Genomic DNA, 18,512 nt, shown 5'->3' with positions numbered 1-18,512 from the left:
TCTCTCTCTCTCTCTCTCTCTCTCTCTTTCTTTCTTTCCTTTTGTTGAGAGATTTTTGCTATAGAGCACATGTGCTCGCCAGAGAGACAGGAAGCAGAGAAATCACCCTCCAGGGGAGATGGCCGTGCTGCAGTCCCGTCTCCTCCATTCTCCTCCCAGGATTTTGGCCACATGTGCACATGTGCCTGCTGTGAGGTTTTTAAAAAATTTTATTTATTATTATCATAATCTTGTCTCCTGGCGTGAGTTTTAAGCTGACCAGTCTGTGATGCGAATTTTGGTTGACTACGTGGGAGTCCAGGGACATAAACATTACGCCATCTGCTGCTCCCAGATAATTTCATTTATTTAGAGCTTTGGTTCCTTTCATCATTGATTTTTAGTTTTTAGCATACAAGTCCTATATGAAGGCATTTCAAAAAGTTCGTGGAAAGTGGAACTAAGCTACGAGTTTATTTTGGTACAAGAAATTCTTGAAGTCCATGCGTAGTTTTTTTCATAATATACAATTTCCATAAACTTCCGGAAGACCCATCATATGTGTTTTGTTGGAGTCACCCAAAATATCTAATTTTTCTTTTGAACAATTGCAAATCATACTGTATCTTTAATGTCAGGATTCCTGATTATTGCTAGTATAAGAAATGCTATGGGACCAGCAGTCAGCGTAATGGCCATGTCGCTGGACTCCTACGTAGTTGACCGCGGTTCGAGTCCCGGACCCGGTGGCTTAAAACTCATGCTGGGCGCGTGCGTGTGCATGCCCAAGATCCCGAGAGGAGAATGGAGGAGGAGGGATTGCGGCGTGACCATCCCCCCTGGGGGTGATTTCTCGCTTTGTCTCTCTGTCTCTCTGTCTCTCTGGTGAGCGCATGCGCCCTATAGCAAAAACCTCTCCAAAAAAAAAAAAAAAAGAAATGCTATAGGGTTTTGTACATTTATCTTGTATCGTGTCAACCTTTCTGAACTCGTTATTTGAGAAGGTTTTTGTTTCTTGTCTGTGTTTGTATATTCCGTGGGATTTTCTACGCAGATAATTGTGTCATCTGCAAAAGGGGCAGTTTTTCTTCTGTGATATGTGCCTCATTTTTCCTCTTCTTGTCCTACTGCGATGACTAGAACAGCCAGCACTTGGTTGATAAGAGTGTGAGAGCTAACCTCCTGGTCTTCCTCCTGATCGTAGGGGAAAGCAGGAATTCCTTCACTAAGTGGAGGGTTAGCTGGAGAATTTTCGTAGGTTCTTTTTAAACAACTTCATTACTAGTTCTTTAAAGATTTTTAACATGGAACAGTGTTGAATTTGTCAAATAATTTTCCTCTATCAATTAATATGCTCACGTGATCTCTTATGCTGTAGCCTCTTAATATGGTAGATTTTTGAATATTCCAACATCCTTGCATTGATGGAATAAATGCCACTTGGTTATGGTGTGCAGTATGTAATTTATTTTACATATTGTCGCATCCTGCTTGCAAATAATGGAATAACTTTTGTATCTATACTCACGAAGGACAATGGCTTGCATAGATTTTTTTCTACTTCTCTCTCTCTCTCCTTCTGTACTTTTTGTTGGTCTGACTTGGCATCAGGATAATGATATCATAGCTTCATATCATGAATTGAAAACTGTTTCCTCTTGTGTTCACTAAAAAGAATTCTGCAGAATTCGTGTTAATTCTTCTTTAAATGTGTGATAAAATTATCCGGGAAAGCAGCTGGGCTGGACTTCTTTTTTGGAATTTTATATTTATGAATAGCGATAGGGCTATTTAAATTACTTTATATTGGGTGAGTTGTGGTAGTTTGTTTTTCAAGGAATTGGTACATTTCCTCAGAGTCAAATTTATGTGTGTGGACATATTCAGAGTCACGCCTCATCATTCTTTTAAAGCCTTTGATGTCTGCAGTGGTACTACGTTTCATTCCAGGTACTGGTGATCTGTGCTTCCTCCTCCTCCTCCTTCTTTTCTTTTTTACATTGCTAGATGTTTTCAATGAAAAATTCTTTAAAAAATTGCTGTAGAGTTTATTAGCTCACTGGAGAGAGAGAGAGAGAGAGAGAGAGAGAGAGAGAGAGGAAGCGTCCCCCAGGGGAGATGGCCATGCCACTGTCCCCTCTCTTCCTTTCTCCTCTTGGAATTTTGGGCACACATGGACACCCACGGGTGCTCCTCAAGGTGCTGGGGCTCGAATTGTGCCACTGGCCATGTGGGATCCGGCCACCTTAAGCACCCTGTCACCAACTGGTCCCATTGCTAGATGTTTTAGAGTGTTATTAGTTTTTTCCCCAAGATTCATCTCTTGGTTGCATTCTCTATTTTTCTTTAAAAACATTCATTCCGGGCTTTATTATTTTCTTCTTCCTGCTTGTTTTGTTTTTATTTTGCTCTTCTTTTTCTAGGTTTTTGTGGTGGGTCTTCAATTGATATTTTGAGTTTTTTTTTCCTTCTTTTAAAATATATACACTTGGTGCTATAAATGTCCATAGTTTTAGCTGTGTCTCACAAATTTCAAGATGTTTTCTTTCTTTTAAAGACTTTTTTTTTTTTTTTTTTTGCCATCGTGCACATGTACTCAGTGGTGAGAGACAGATAGAGACAGAAAGAGTGAAAGTGAGAAATCACCCCTCGGGATGGTTGGCCACACTGCAATCCCTTCTCCTCCATTCTCTTCTCAAGATTGTGGGCAGGGATTCTCAAGGTGTGATTCAGGCTGCCAGGTCAGGGCTCCAGGCTCAGAGTTGGCCACGTGGGATTCACGCCACCTACTGGCCCAGATATATTCCCATTTTTATTCAGTTCAATGTATCTTTTCATTTCCCTGAGACTTCTTTTTTTGAAGCATAGACCATCCAAGTATTTGAAAACCTTCCCGTCATCTTTCTGTTATTGCTTTCTAGTTTGAGTCCATTGTAGCTGAAGGCCACGCTCTTTGTCATTTCGATTTTTGAAAGTTTGTTGAGATTTATCTAGATGTGATCTACTTTGGTGCGTTGCCGTGGGCACTTGCAAAGAAAGTATATTCTCCTTGTGGGCAGGTGACTGGCCTATAAATGTCGGTTAGATCTTGTTGCTTGATGGTGCTGTTGAGTTTTTTTTACATCTTTGTTGATTTTTCTGATTAGTTTCTCTAATGATTGTTGAAAAATGGGAGTTGAAATCTCCAACTGTAAGTGTAGACATGTCTATTTTTATTCAGTCCTCTCTGTTTTGGCTTCATGTGTTTTGCAGCCCTGTTTACATTCATGTAGAACTACTATGTCTTTTTGGTAGGTTGACTCTTCTATCATTATTTGAATATCTGTTTCTGGTAATTTTCCTGGATTTGAAGTCAGCTTCGATATGAACATAGCCACTATTGCTTTCCTTTTATTACTATTTACATGACATATATTTAATTCTTTATTCATGGTAGAGAGCATTAATTTATACAATAGAGAGACAGAGAGAGGAGGGGAGAGAAAGGAAATGAGGGAGAAAGGAAAGGAAGAGAGAGAGAAAGAGGGAGAGAGGGAGAGAGGGAGAGAGCTCTCTAGGGGGTTGGTTTTGTTGCAATCCTCTGCCTCCAGCCTGTCAAGTCCTGGGCACTAGCAGTGTGTTTCAGGCTGACCAGGCTGGGATTCAAACCAGTTGCCATGTGAGGTCTGGCTTCTCTTGAGCAGTGCCTTACCACCATGCCATGGAGCTGGCTCTTGTTCTATATCTTGATTTTTAACCTGCCCATATTATTATATTTGAAGCGATTTTGTAGACAGCATACAGTTGGGTCATATTATTAAATTCATTTTGCCAATCTCTGTCTCTTGATTACTGTATTTAGGCCATTGAAATTTAATATAATTATTGGTATACTAGAGCTTGGTCTGCCATTTTATTTTTTGGTTTCTTTTTTCCTTACCTTCCTAAAGGTACTGCAACATTTTTTAGAATTTTATTTTGATTTTCTACTTAGAGCATTTTTGGTGTATCTTTTTTTAATAGCCTTTTAAAAAGTGGCTCTACGTATTTATATAAATATATATGTTATATATACTATATATTCTATATAATGCTATAAACTATGTATATTATAAAATATACATCTTATATATTATATATGTATATATGTATAATCTATTAACACCTGTTCATGTCTTCATTTCATGTTTAATTGGAATGCAAATATTTTCTTGTGCAGGGGTGATATTAATATTCTCGGTATCATTCCAATGTTATTCTATGTGCCGCTGAAGTGAGCACAAAACCATTACTTTCTTTAATGTCTCCTCATCCTTTCCCATTATAATCACATTAAATATTTTCTTTACACGTATTCAGAACCACATTATATTGAGAGGTTAAGATCCGTTCCCAAATAGAATGGGCCAAGGTAAAGGGGGGCAAGCAGACACTGTTTCCAGTCTGGGGTCCCCTTCTAATTCTGTTCTAGGTCCTTTGTTAGGCAAAATATGGGCCCCACTGTTCCCTCCAGAGGTTCTATGGGTCTTCCTTCCTTTTACTCACACACACACACATGCGTACACACACACACACATTTATACACACATATATACATACAGGTGTATATGTATATATTTAAACCTATATGTGTATATATACACTCATACATATATGTATATATTTACACCTATATGTGTATATATACACTCATACATATATGGTATACATACACAAATATATGGTGTGTATAAGATATATGCGTGTCTGTGTGTGTATACGAACCACATTACACAGTATTATTATTTTTTTTGAGAGAGTTTTTTGCTATAGGGTGCGTGCGCGCGCCAGACAGACAGAGACAGAGAGAGAGAAAGCGAGAAATCACCCCCCAGGGGAGATGGCCATGCCACAATCCCTTCTCCTCCATTCTCCTCTCAGGATTTTGGGCACGCACGCACGCACACACACGTGCCCAGCGTGAGTTTAAGCCACCGGGTCCAGGACTCCAAACACGATAGACTACATGGGAGTCCAGAGACAAAGCCATTATGCTAACTGCTGGTCCCTACACAGTATTATTATTTCAGCTTTTACTATCAAAAATAAGAGGAGGAGAAAAGCCTGTTGTTTTTACTCATAGTTTTACTTGTGTCTTTTTGATATTATAGGGACTTTCTCTTGTATCATTTCCTTTCTAGTTAGAGAACCTTTCCTTAGTCATTCTTTCAGGGTGGTTTTCCTTTATCTGAGAGTGTCTTGGTTTCTTCATTCCTAGAAGATATTTTCATTGGGTATGGCACTCTGGATTGCTAATTCTTTTCTTTCATATTTGAAGAATATTGTGCCATCTAATTTTGGCCTCATATTTTCTTATGAAAAAGCCACTTTCATTTGAATTATTTTTCCATTATAGGTTGCAGCATTTCTCTCTTGTTGCTTTTAAATTTTTTGTTCTTATATTTTAGAAGTTTGTCTCTGATGTGTCCTGGTATGAATTTCTTTGGGGTTTACTCAATTTTATAAGATTCATTATTATGCATCCTGGTGTGGATTTACCATGCTGACTTCAATCATCTTCTTAAATGTACAATTTTATATATTTTACCAAATTGATACATTTTCAGACATTGTTTCTTTGAGTACTTTAGTCCTGCTCACTTTTTTTTTTTTAAGAGAGAGAGATTTTTGGTATAGGACACGTGCACTTGCCAGAGAGAGAGACAGAAAGGAGAAATCCACCCCAGGAGGGATGGCTATGCCACAGTCCCTTCTCCTCCATCCTTCGCTCAGGATTTTGAGCACACATGCTCATGCACCAGGCATGAGTTTCACGCTGCTAGGTCTGGGAGTCGAACCATGGTCAACTTTGTGGGAGTCCAGCAACGTAACCATTACACCATCCACCGGTCCCAGTCCTGTTCACTTTTACTCTCCTGGAACTCCAATGGCACAGATATTAGCTCTGTTGTCACAACCACACAGGTCCCAGGGGCTCTTCGCATCCCGTCCTCACCAGTCTGTTTTCTCTTTGCTGCTCTAACTGTACGTGTTCTATTTCCCTTATCTTCACCCCACTGATTCTCTTCTACATCTCCTCCATTTTGTTTTTAATGGCCAGTGTGTGTACTCAGGAGAGAGAGAGCGATAGAGAGACAGAGAGAGACAGAGACAGAGAAAGAACTCCCGTGGCCGTGCTGTAATCCTTTGCCCCCCATTTTTCCATCTTGCCGGGATTTGGGGCACACATACACAGACCTGGAGCTCCCCCACCACCAACTTAGCCACTGCACTGTGAGGCTGGCCCCGAACCCTCCTTCTGCTGGTGGGCCCAGGCACCACTTGTGGTTGTTGTTTCAGTTATTTTTCAGTTCTAAAACTTTTATGCAGTTCTTCTTTGTGTCTCCTATGTTTTGCTTAGACTGGTTTTTATCTTCGTGTGCGTGTAATTGTTCACCAATAGTTTTCATCATGGCTGCCTCCAAACCTTTGCCAGGTAATTGTTATCCATCTGACATCCTGGGGTTGGCACCCCTTGGTTGCTTTGCTTCCTTTGATTTAAGATCTTCCTTGTTCTTGGTATAATGAGTGATCTTTAACTGAAGTCTGGACATTTGGGGTATTTTCACGAGACGCCAACTCTTGTTTAAAAACTCCTGATTAGCTAGATTTTGCTGATGCAGCAGGAACAGGGGAAGTCCTGCTTCGTTACTTCCACCTGGGGACCATTTCCCATTCAGGTTCCCCAGTCCATCTCCCTGATCTTTAACAGTGACTGCATAGGAGATGTGGGCACTCAGTTCCTCCCGAGGCGTCCCCTGGTACCTCACTAGCTTAGGGAGGAAGTGCCTTCAATGGGATGTGTTCCTGCTGCAAGCTCTTCTCCATCCCATTGGGGTCTGAGGCACACACGCGAGCATACACACACACACAGACACACGCCTGGGGTGATTTTCAAGCTACCAGGACTGGCATTTGAAGCCCAGTCAACCACGTGGGATCCGGCTTCCTTGACCACTGGGCCGTGGAGCCGGCCCCATGCAGGTTTCGGTTTTGGTGAAGCTAAGAGATTGGAAGGCATTGGTGCTTTGGAATCTGTGTGTGCTCAGGTTGGTTGTAGCCCTCCTCCATACACACATTTCAAGAAAGTCATAACCAGAAGGATCAATGACCCATGCTCTCCTGTAAAGCTGCATGTACAAGCACTTTTATTTTTGCCCTTCTCCAGATGATGAACGGTGCAATAAGTACCTACAAATGACTGGGTGGATTACACACTGGTTACGCTGCTCTATATTAATCCCACTTTTAATACAGAATTAGATATCCTGTGGTTCAATTAGCAGCCAAGTGGTATGAACTGTTATCTTGTTATTCCCAGGGTTATAAAGGATCACAGAACTTTGTGTGTACAATACACGCAATAAAACGCTGAGTTGCCAGGTAAAGATGAAACTTCTGGTAATTTAAAGGAAGAAATGTGTGGAAAGAACTAGAAATGTACTATTCTGAATATTACACTGAATGTTAAAAGATACATTTTGGGGACCAGCAGATGGCATGGTGGTTTCATGGCTGGGGTCCCACTTGGTTGACTGTGGTTCGAGTCTCAGACCCAGTGGCTTAAAACTCACACCAGGCACATGTGCCTGTGTGCCCAGAACCCCAAGAGGAGAATAGAGGAGAAGGGATTGTGGCATGACCACCCACCCCTGAGGAGTGATTCCTTGCTTTCTGTCTCTTTGTCTCTGTCTCTCTGTCGAGCACATGTACCCTATAGCAAAAATCTCTCTCTTAAAAAATAAAGAGAAAGATTAATTTTGAAGAGCTTTTTAAAAACAGTAATGAGGGGTTGGCAGGTGATGTGGTAGTTAAGGGTGCTGGCTTCTCACATGGCTGACCGTAGTTTGAGTCCCAGACCTGGTGGCTTGCTTTCTTGCTTTCCTTTCTCTCTTTTTCTGTCTCTCTCTCTCTGATCAAATTAAAGAAATAATAACAACAAATGGAATTAAATAAGTAAATATTTTTAAAAACGAAAAGTGTAATAGTTTTGGGGTTTTAATCACTTCCCTATATTAACTCATAAGTGAGTCAGGCAGGACAGAGAGCCCAAGAAGAGAGAGGCAAACAGTGTGGCCTAGTCCCAGCCACAAAGCCATCTCTGTGGTAGTGGTAAACCTTGGAAGGGTTATCGCAGTGTGTGCTTATAAAATTGTGTTTTCCTTGAAAGCCTGGTGCATTTCAGAATGCTAATTCAGATGTCTTGTCGGCGAGTGGCCCTCAGAGCAACAGTAAGTACACTTAGGAATGACTGGACTTCTGAGCTGTTTTCTTAAAAAGTGCAGGGAGAGGAAAAGCAGCGAGCTATCAAAGCAACCCTAAACACTGTCTACAGAGGCGGGTGGCAAGGGCAGACAGAGCAGCGTGACTGAGGGAAGAGTAGCGAGGACGAGCGTTCAGGTCTGGTCAGGCAGCTGCTGCAAAGCAGTGTGGGCAGGCCTCCAGCTCTGCAGCAGGCTGTGACCTGGAGAAGGCCAGAGCAAGTCTACAACAGCCTCCCGGCTTCCGGCCTCTTCACTGCCAAAGCAGAGGGCCCTTACAGAAGCCAAGCCCGGGTCAGGCTCTGCACCGCGAATGTCGCCGCTGCATTCAGCTCAGTGTTAAGGCTTTCAGCGAGTTATTAGGAACAGCCTTTGACCTAAACAACTCTGATGCAAAATCAAACTCTGTTACTACTCTCCGGGGCTCATTTCCTTGTTAATTCTATAAAGTTCTTTTTCTCATCTTTCAAAGGGAAGATAATGAAGTCTCTCTGGTAAGGCTGTTGCAATGGAAAGTGGTAACATGTTCAAGTACTTGGCACATGCTAGGGGTCAGTGATATTGAAAATGTTGGTCATCGTTAACTATCGGCTTGCTGGAAAAGTCATGATGTATTTCTCTGTTTTCCTATGCAAAAATGCCTCGTGACTTTGCTGATGACCCAATAGGTTATTTATCTGAAATAATGTTCGTCTATAGCATCTTCCAGTGGTGATAGCTATTTTAAGCAAGCTTCAGACAGGCTAACTTTGTTCGAGAAGTTGTTGGCTGACACAGTATTTTATTAGGTGCATGTGCATGAGAGCAGATTAACTTTGTCTCCCTCTTGATAAATTCCTGTTTAAAAATGGCCAACATCTGCTCCTTGGGTAAAGGCTGGGCTAGGATTTGACTCCTAAACAGAAACACTTCTCCTGCAGAAATTTCCTGCCAAATCCTCAAAGGTTTGGAAGGCAGTATTTTCAGCCAATAAAGGGTACAAAAGAAGTACTCCTAGTTTGGGAGGCAAGGCCAAGCGCAGGTGGAAATTGGGGGATTCTTGAATGCAGCTGTTGCAAATGTTGAACACATTAACCCCTTATTTTTTCCTTCCGGTCAGAGGAGAAAGTGTGGGCTTAAATGATCATTCATAGTCGTTATCTATTGAGTCGCTGCAAAGTCATGATGTGTTTTTGCATAGAAAAACATAGAGAAATACGTCATGCCTCTCAATGACCTAATAGATTTGGAGCCCTGCACGACAGGAAGGTGGGGAGGGAGCATGACCAGAAACCATGGCCTTTGCCTTTCCCCATCCGGCAGGCTAGACCGGCTTAGCCTTGAGTAACATGTAAGCATCTCCAAGGTCCAATGCCCCAGGGCTCGGACTGTGACCACATCATGAGAATCTGGGAGGACTTTGGTGGTGGCTCCTCCGCTGCACCTGCCAACCTGGTCACTCGTCAGCACTGAGTCATTTATCCAGGAACCACGACAGTTATGTCCCAGGCATCAGCCCCTTGGGCCTGCTTCCCCTGCAGCTGGTCCCGAGAGCTTTCCGCCCCCCTCCACAGCCCGGGCAGCAACAAGAGCTGTGAGGTTCCCACTTGAGCGGCATTATGCCGTGGCCAGAACTGCTTAGCAGGGCCGGGAGCACACACTAAAGGAATTTGGGGGTATGCTAATGAGGAAGCCCATAACTAGGAGCTAGAAGATTCACAATCAAATTGCAATAAATCTGCAGAGACTCCTTAAAGAACAAGACACACAGGAAAAGCCTGATTGCTGGAAAAACTGCTTTGCAAATGAGTGGCGTGGCTGCTGAATCTTTGAAAAGACAGCAGTGCTCTCAGAAGCACCAACCTCGCCACGTATTAGTCAGCCCAAATGACTGGCCGATGAATAATAGTGCCGCGTGCGCAATCTTGCCCAGAAGCGTTTCTGGAAGAATTCAGGTTTGAATGCTGATGTGGAAAATAAATAAAATGCTTCAATGTGTTTTCTCTCTCTCCTCAACCAACCTCCCCGGCCCTTCCCCTCGGCTCACTTGCTCTACATCAACGGTCTTGAGCAGGGCAGGGCTGCCGAGTGACACAGATTTCTACCATGTTTTCATCTTGAGAGACCAAATCGGCCTATCTAATGATGCCGTTTCTGCCTTGTGGCAATGCAATGGACAGTGATTTATAAGAAACTGTTGAGGTAGATAGAAACAAAAAGCTACATAATTTTGAATAAATTCATACAGATGGCTGAAAGACCTCCGCCTGTACTGTCCATTAGTTGACTATGTTATACATTGAAGCTTGGGACACTGTGTTATTAGCACTAGATGAGACTTCAAAGTAGCATTTCTCCCCCGAGGATTCACAGGTCTACTGTGCATGCTGCCCCATTTACCCCATTACTTGGAAAGAGCGAAGTTGCTTTTTTGTTTGTTTGTTTGTTTGTTTTTTTCATTTAGTCACAACTCAGTGATCTAGAGGCCTATTGGAACAAGGCAGTATTTTAAGTTATGTCAAGTTAAATTCTGATCTTCTCAGTGTGAGTTAGGATTTGTCAATGAAGATAGACTGTTGCTTAATTATCTGATTTCTCTGGTAAGAAGAAATTAGCTATGTGCCCACTTAAAAACTGGTACTTTTTTCTCCCAAGACCCCTTTTTCAATTAATCTGCAAACCTACTTTATAAAACTTGAGTGGATCTGAGGATTTGATGGCAAATCAAGTCATAGAATTCAAAAGAGATGTGGGTATGAGCACTATACTTTTCAGAAACCGAGACTTGCCCAAGGTCTCGTGAGTGAGAGCTGAATCAATGGTCAAGAATTTGCATGTCTGGCCTCTGCATTTTTTTCTGGTGATAGAGGCAAAACTAAGGAACAGAGTAGAATGGGAGTTAGGTCTTCTTTAAAAGTTTTGTGCAATCTAGAAATGAAGCAATCGGGGATCTGGGCTTTTCTTTCTTGGGAGGTTATTTTTTACTGACTCAATCTCATTGCTTGTTACATCTCAATTCAGGCTTTCTATGTCTTCCTGATTCAATTTTGGTAGACTATACGTGTCCAGGAATTGGCCCAACTCATCCGGGCTTTCTTGTTCGTTGGCATACGGTTGCTCATAGTAGTCTCTGCGGACCTTTTATATGTCTATCTGTTGTAATATTGTCTGTTTCATTGCAAATTTGATTCATCTGGTTCCTTTCTCTCTTCTTAATTAGTCTAATGGTGTATCAACTTTGTTTATCTTCTCAAAGAACCAGCTTTTGGTTTCATTTATTTTTTTGTATAGTTTTTTATTCTCTATTTCATTTATTTCTGCTTGAGTCTTTATTATTTTTTTTCCCTCCTGGCATTTTTGTTGTTGTTTTTCCAGTTCCCAGAGGTATGTTGTTAGGTTGCCCATTTATAATAACTGGAAAAGGTTTAAGAGCTCTAGGAATAAACCTAACCAATGAAGTCAAAGACTTCCTCAAGGAACACTATGAAAAAACTAAAAGAAAAAAACATGAAAATGACACAAAAAAGTGGAAAGACATCCCACGTTCCTGAATTGGAAGAATTAATATTATCAAAATGTCAATTCTACCTAAATTATCTACATTTTAATGCAATCCCAATTAAATTACCAGAGATGTTCTTCTCTGATTTAGGAAAATCGATCACAGAATTTGTCTGGAATCATAAAGGACTCCCTATTGCCAAAGCAATACTGTGCAAGGAGGCATCTCACTCCCTGAGTCCATAATATATTACAAAGCTGTGGTAATCAAAACAGCATGGTACTGGCCCCAACACAGATATGTAGACCAATGGAACAGAATAGAGACCACAGAAATAAACCCCAAAACATATAGCCAACTGATCTTTGACACAGGACACCAGGCAATCTACTGGAAAAAGAAAATCTCTTTACCAAATCGTGCTGGAAAATGTAGGTATCTACTGGCAGAAAGATGAAATCAGACCCTTTTCTCTTACCACTAATAAAAATTAACTCAAAATTGATCAAAGATCTAAGCAAACTATAAAACTACTGGTGGAAAACAAAAGAAAACTCTTTGAGACATTGGAATAGGCGAAGATTTCTTAAATAGGACTTCTAAAGCATAGGCAATAATTCAAAAAATAGACAGGTGGGATTACATCAGGTTAAAAAGCTTTTGAACAGCAAAAGAAACAATAATTACAGTGAATCAACAACCCTTGGAATGGGAATATATTTGGAAAGTATGTCTCAGATAAGGGACTAATACCAAAATATATAGGGAACTCAAGCAGCTTATCTAAAAAAACTTATCAACTCAATTGAAAGATGGGAAAATGAGCTAAACGAACAACTCTCAAGGAAGACATACAAACTGCCAAAAAGCATATGAAAAAATTCTCAACATCCTTTATCATAAAAGAGATGTAAATCAAACCATAATGAGAAATCTAATGCATCAGAATGGCTAAAATTAAAAAAATGAAAAGAATGATAAGTGCTGGCAAGACTGTGGAGAAAAGGAGTGTTCCCTTCTTTTCTACTGTTGGTGGGAATATAAACTAGTCTAGCCACTGTGGAGAACACTATGGATATTCCTTAAAGACCTACAAATAGAACTTCCATATGATCTAGCACTTCCACTCCTGGGTATCCACTCAAAGGATAGGAAGACACTCCGTCAGAAAAACACTTGCACATCATGTTTTGTGACATATTATTCACAATTTCTATGACATGGAAACAATCCAAATGTCCATGAACAGATGAATGGATTGAAAAAGTGTGGCACATATACATTATGGAATACTACTCAGCCATAAAAAACAATGAGACCCTGGCATTTGATAGAAAGTGGATGAATTCTCTGTGTAATAAATTACACTTTTTTTTAATCTCACGTGGGATTAGTTAGTGAGTATATGTAAAATGAATAGGAGAGTATTGGTGCATAGTAACAATTCAGTATGTATGTATTAACTCTTAAAGCTTTCATATTGATGGTCCAGTTTTTGAAAGACCCATTCATTTAGAGCTTGAAGGGAAGTTAGAGTCTTCTAGTCTGATATCCTGATTTTACAGATGAGAAAACAGATGCCCAGAGAAAACAAGTAGCTTCTGACCTAATTTGTGATAGACCCAGGTATTTAGTTCAGGTCTCTAATTCAGTTCAGTTCAGTGTTTTTGTTTGCTTTTACTTACGCTGGCCACCCTCTACATAAGCCTTTGCCCTTCCAAAATCTGACCACATCTCAAGTTCCTTGCCATCACCCACGCTCTCGGTTCAAGCCACCATTCTTACTGCCCTGGATCTCTGTGGGAACCGACTACCTAGGATTCCTGCTTCTGCTCTTGCCCCTTTCAATCTGTTCTGAATTTAGCAACTTAGACTATTTAGAATAGTTTTTGTTTTGTTTTTCTTTTGCAAAGTGTTATGTCTCCTACTCCATCTCCTATTAATTTTTTTTTAAGAGAATAATTTTATTTAACTTTATTTATTTGTTTGTTTTAATTTGACCTGAGAGGGAGAGAGAGAAAGAGAGTCAGGGAGGGAAATCGAGAAAGCAAGTTGCCAAGTCTGGTACTCCAACTGCAGTCAGCCATGTGGAAGTCCAGTACCCCCAACCACCAGGGCACCTGCCCTTCTCTTTTTTTTTTTTTTTAAAGAAATTTTTGCTATAGGCTGCATATGCTCATCAGAGACAGAGATAGACAGAAAGCAAGAAATCACCACCCCGGGGGGATGGCTATGCAATCTCTTCTCCTCCATTCTCCTCTCAGGATTTTGGGCACATGTGCATGCACCTGAGTGCATGTGCACACATGCACACACACACAGCTGTCATGAGTTTCAAGCCACCAGCTCTGGGGCTCGAACCACGATCAACCATGTGGGAGTCTAGTACCTTAACCACTATGCCACCTACTGGCCCCATTTCCTATTACTCTTTTTTTTTTTGGAGAGGTTTTTGCCATAGGGTGCGTGTGCTCGCCAGACAGAGAGACATAGAGACAGAAAGCGAGAAATCACCCCCCAGGGGGGATGGCCACGCTGCAATCCCTTCTCTCCATTCTCTTCTCAGGATCTTGGGCACGCATACACACGCACCCAGCATGAGTTTTAAGCCACCGGGTCCGGGACGTGAACCGTGGTCGACTACGTGGTAGTCCAGTGACATAGCCATTACGCTAACTACTGCTGGTCCCTCCTATTACTCTTGATCATTCTATGCCAGCCTTCCTGCCCTTCACACTATTTTTGTACGTATAGGGCACGCTCAGTCTCAGGGTCCTGCCTTTGCTATTTTCTTTAACGCTTTCCACCCGTGATTTGTAAGATATGCTCTCTCATCTGGGACTTTCCTTTGTCCTGTCACGATCAGTCCCCCATAATTTACTACTTGATAACATATTTTCTATTTCTCTAGGTGGTTTATTGCCTGCATCAGTAGGATGCAAACATCATAAGGGCACTGCTTGCTCATGGCTGTGTCCCCAATGGTGAAGGTAGTATCTGAGCAGAGGCGGTGCCCAGGAATGTCCAGTGACTTCATGAACGCACTGTACCCACAGGCCTATATTTAACAGAATGAATTTCTTCAGGTGTTTTTGGGATAGCATGAAACTAAGAAAAGTGCGATAGCTTTAATTGAATATATGGTGGTGTGGGACTTTTCAACACAAGAAAATGCATTTATTCGCTTACTTTACATAGCTTCCTTATTTTTGTACCTGTATAGCAAAATCAATATCCAGATATCTTTCTTGAATTAATCGCTAGAAAGGAAATCCTCTGCAAAGCCAAACTGAAACAACAGCCACTTCCGTAAAACTCTGGAAAGAGACGTTGGTTCTGGTGAGTCAGGGGAAAGCATAATTGTCTCATTCTCTCAGTTCTCAGAGAAACTTCAAAGAAAACAAAATGTAGACAGGAGGTCAGCCCTCATGAATCAGATTGCCGCTTGATGGGCTTTTTATAGACCTGTCACAAAGTGGAGCCCTGAAAACCGTGTTAGGTAATGGGGGTTCTGACAGACCCTTTAGCTCTGTTGAACTGGGAGGTGCTGCTATAATTCTGCTGCTTCTGATGAAAATTTCGAGTGTTTTCATTAGGTACAACAGCTGTTTCTATTACGGATAACAGATCCGAGAGGTGGTGATGCTGATATCAACTTCTAGTGGGCTCAGAACACAGCGTAGCTTGTACAATTAGGGTTTTTTCTTTAATTATTTTTTTTCTGTACATGCAAATTAACTCTGTAGCAGTAAAAGGAAATTGCTTACTTGCTACCGGAATTGTCTGAAAGTGATACGATCATCCTTTGTAGCGTCACATTAACCAAATTAAAAGCCCTTGGGAAGAATTTGGCACCCCGTTCCTTCCCATTCACGTCTTCCTAAAGACCTCTCAGGAGCTTCCATTTAGAAATCTATGATCATTACCAAGGCTTTTCATTTGGAAAGATTGGCTGCTCACCAGTGAGACTTCCGAGATGCCCAGTGGCTGGTGGAAGGGGCTCTGCGGTGTTATGATCTCGGCGGCCTTGACTGTACTGTTCTCCTGACTCCTGCTCGCTTGAAGGGTCACCTGGAACACAGAGACCCAGCCCTAGTCCTTGTCTACAAGATGGTCACCATCGTTTCATTCTCTCACTAAATGCGCATGCCACTCTTGTTGAGAGGCGGAATCTGTTCCTCCAAGCCTTTGAATCTAGGCTGGCTGTGACTACTCTGAGCAATAAGCCATGGCGGGAACTGCTGGGTCATTTCTGGGCCACACCTTCACATGGATTGATGGCTTCCACCTTTCTCTTGAGATACTTCTTGAAAGTGAACTGTTTGGAGCCAAATTTACATAGAAAGGCGACATTTAGATGCTCCAGTCAACTGTCTCAGCTGGTGGCTCTGTGAGTGGGCTGCCTTGATGTCTGATCCATTTAGTTCATTGACCTGGGACTCCAGCTCTGGGCATGAAAGCCATTTGACCGAGCTGCATGAGAGCCACTGAGCATGAGCAATGTAGCAAAGGGTGGTCAACCCAGAGAACTGTTAGACGACTGAATTGCTGTCTTAAGCTGCCACATTGGAGTTGTTTAAAACACAGCAATAGATGACTGCAGTAATGGTAAAGTGAGGAGACATAGGTTAAGTGCTCCTGTGGATGTGGGCATCAAAAACGCCAGCTGAGGGAACCAGCAGTTAGCGTAATGGCTATGTCGCTGGACTCCCACGTAGTCGACCGTGGTTCGTGTCCCGGACCCGGTGGCTTAAAACTCACGCCAGGTGCGTGTGCGTGCGTGCCCAAGATCCCGAGAGGAGAATGGAGGAGAAGGGATTGCAGCGTGACCATCCCCCCCTGGGGGGTGATTTCTCGCTTTCTATCTCTATGTCTCCCTCTGTCTGTCTGGCGAGCGCACGCGCCCCACAGTGAAAATCTCTCAAAAAAAAACAAAACAAAAACAAAAACAAAAAAACGCCAGCTGAGAGTGAGGTGGAATTAGCAGTCATCTACAAGATATAGACAGATGTCAATTTCACTTTCACCTTTTTAGCTGTATCTTAACTGAACTATTGTTCTATTATCACTTGGATTTATAAATCCAAATATTTACTGAGGAAATACAAATATTTTGGAGAGAGATCATGTTTTAAGCCAGAGTATAGCAAAAGTTTTCTGTCTAGAACCAGGGAGTAAATATTTTAGGCTTTGTGAGCTATTAAAGTCTTTGTGGTAACTACCAAACTCAACAAAGCTGATTCAAACAGCATGTAAATGGTTGCATGGCTGTGTGCAATAAATTTTATTGACCGAAAATAGGTGGCATGCTTGAATTTGACTTGAAGACTGTAGGCTTCTGATCCCTGTTCTAAACAATCATATCTGCAGTTAACAGAGACATTTACTATATTGCTTGGCTCTCATCGGCCTTAGGTTTGGTTGACCTTGGCCCCAGTCCCTCTTGCCAGTCCTTAGTCTCCTTGGTAGGCCTGTCCTAAGTTTGAAATGCACTCCTGAAGGCTCTCTTCTCACTTTCCTCCATGTACTCTTTCTATATCATAATGCCCAATCACACCCTTTTATCAATAGTTAACACCAGTTAGTCAATTGCTAAGACATCTCCATCTCTTTGGCATTTTATCTAGAATCCTAGGTACCCTGTATTTCCTTTTGAATATCTTGCCAGCACCCCAAGTTGAATGCATTTTGGTGCCAGCGATTAACCTGTAGTCTTTCAACACCTTTGCAGCACCTTCTATTGGGGGCCCAAGTTTGGGTTTAACGGGGTCCCTGCTCTAAGTTTCCATGTTTTACTCACTCTACTGTCTTCTCTTTGATTCCTCAGACCTAAGGGGTAGTTGCTGCTTTCTTTAATTGCTTCCTTCATGATAATTTACTGTTCTCCTTTCCATTTTCAGTTACCTAGCTAACAACATCCTAGTTAGTTAACCACTCTTTATATTAAATTTACCTTCAAATATCTGGCATGATTTCTGTCTCTTGAGTGAACTCTAAGAGTTGATGTTCTCAGTGCTGGGAGGTGGTGTGGTGGTTAAGGCACTGGACTCCCACATGACCAGCTGAGGTTAGGGTCCCAGACCTGGCGGCTTGCTTTCTCACTTTCCCTTTCTCGTTCTCTTACTGTGTCTCTCTGGTCAAATTAAAAAACAAATAATAATAACAAATAAAGTAAATACATAAATAATTTAAAAAATGTATATTCTCAGCTACAAGCTGCTGCCATGGGGTTCCCTTCCTTAATAAATGACATGGCAAACTGATAAACTTCTCCCTGTCACCTGCCACATTGCTCGAACAAATATCCAGCTATCGCTGTTAACTTTCTGTTTTATTTCAACTCCATGTCTCATCAGTGAACAGGGCCAGTAGCGGTGGATTCCTGAGGATTCCTTTTGTTTTTTAAGGGAGAGATTTTTTTTTTGCTACAGGGCGCCTACACTCACTGGAGAGATAGAGACAGACAGAAAGTGAGAAATCACCCCCAGGGGGGATGGTGATGCCAAAATCTCTTCTCCATTCTCCTCTTGGGATTTTGGGCACACACACACATATGCCAGGTGTGAGTTTTAAGCTGCCAGGTGTGGGACTCAAACCAGGTCAACTACATGGGAATCTAGCGATGTAACCATTACACCAACCACTGGTCCCCTGAGGATTCCTTGTAGTGTCCGCTTCCCTCCTTCTCTGTGCCTGCAACCCAAACCCAGCACCGCCATGCCTCACCCGGGTGATGATCAGCACGTGACTGGCCACATTTCTGCAGCCTCTCC

General features: G+C 41.9%; 1 protein-coding gene across 7 annotated transcripts in view; it reads right to left on the bottom strand.

The window, feature by feature from the left end:
- Window positions 1-18,512, bottom strand: part of SPATA16 (spermatogenesis associated 16) — a 246,382-nt gene that overhangs the window by 8,399 nt on the left and 219,471 nt on the right. For 4 of the 7 annotated variants that reach the window (XM_006155040.2, XM_006155041.3, XM_006155042.3 and 1 more), the window contains exon 11: window positions 15,700-15,810. The exons of 2 other annotated variants lie outside the window; for them this stretch is intronic. In XM_006155040.2, the coding sequence (XP_006155102.1) occupies window positions 15,700-15,810 (111 nt within the window). Of the gene's footprint in view, window positions 1-14,954; window positions 15,057-15,699; window positions 15,811-18,512 lie in introns of all 7 variants that reach the window. One more of the 7 variants, XM_006155044.1, reaches the window with a different exon arrangement.

This window comes from Tupaia chinensis, unplaced genomic scaffold, assembly GCF_000334495.1.
Source record: "Tupaia chinensis unplaced genomic scaffold, TupChi_1.0 Scaffold000430_1, whole genome shotgun sequence".
Classification (NCBI taxonomy): domain Eukaryota; kingdom Metazoa; phylum Chordata; class Mammalia; order Scandentia; family Tupaiidae; genus Tupaia; species Tupaia belangeri.
This window is presented reverse-complemented; position numbering and strand designations above follow the sequence as displayed.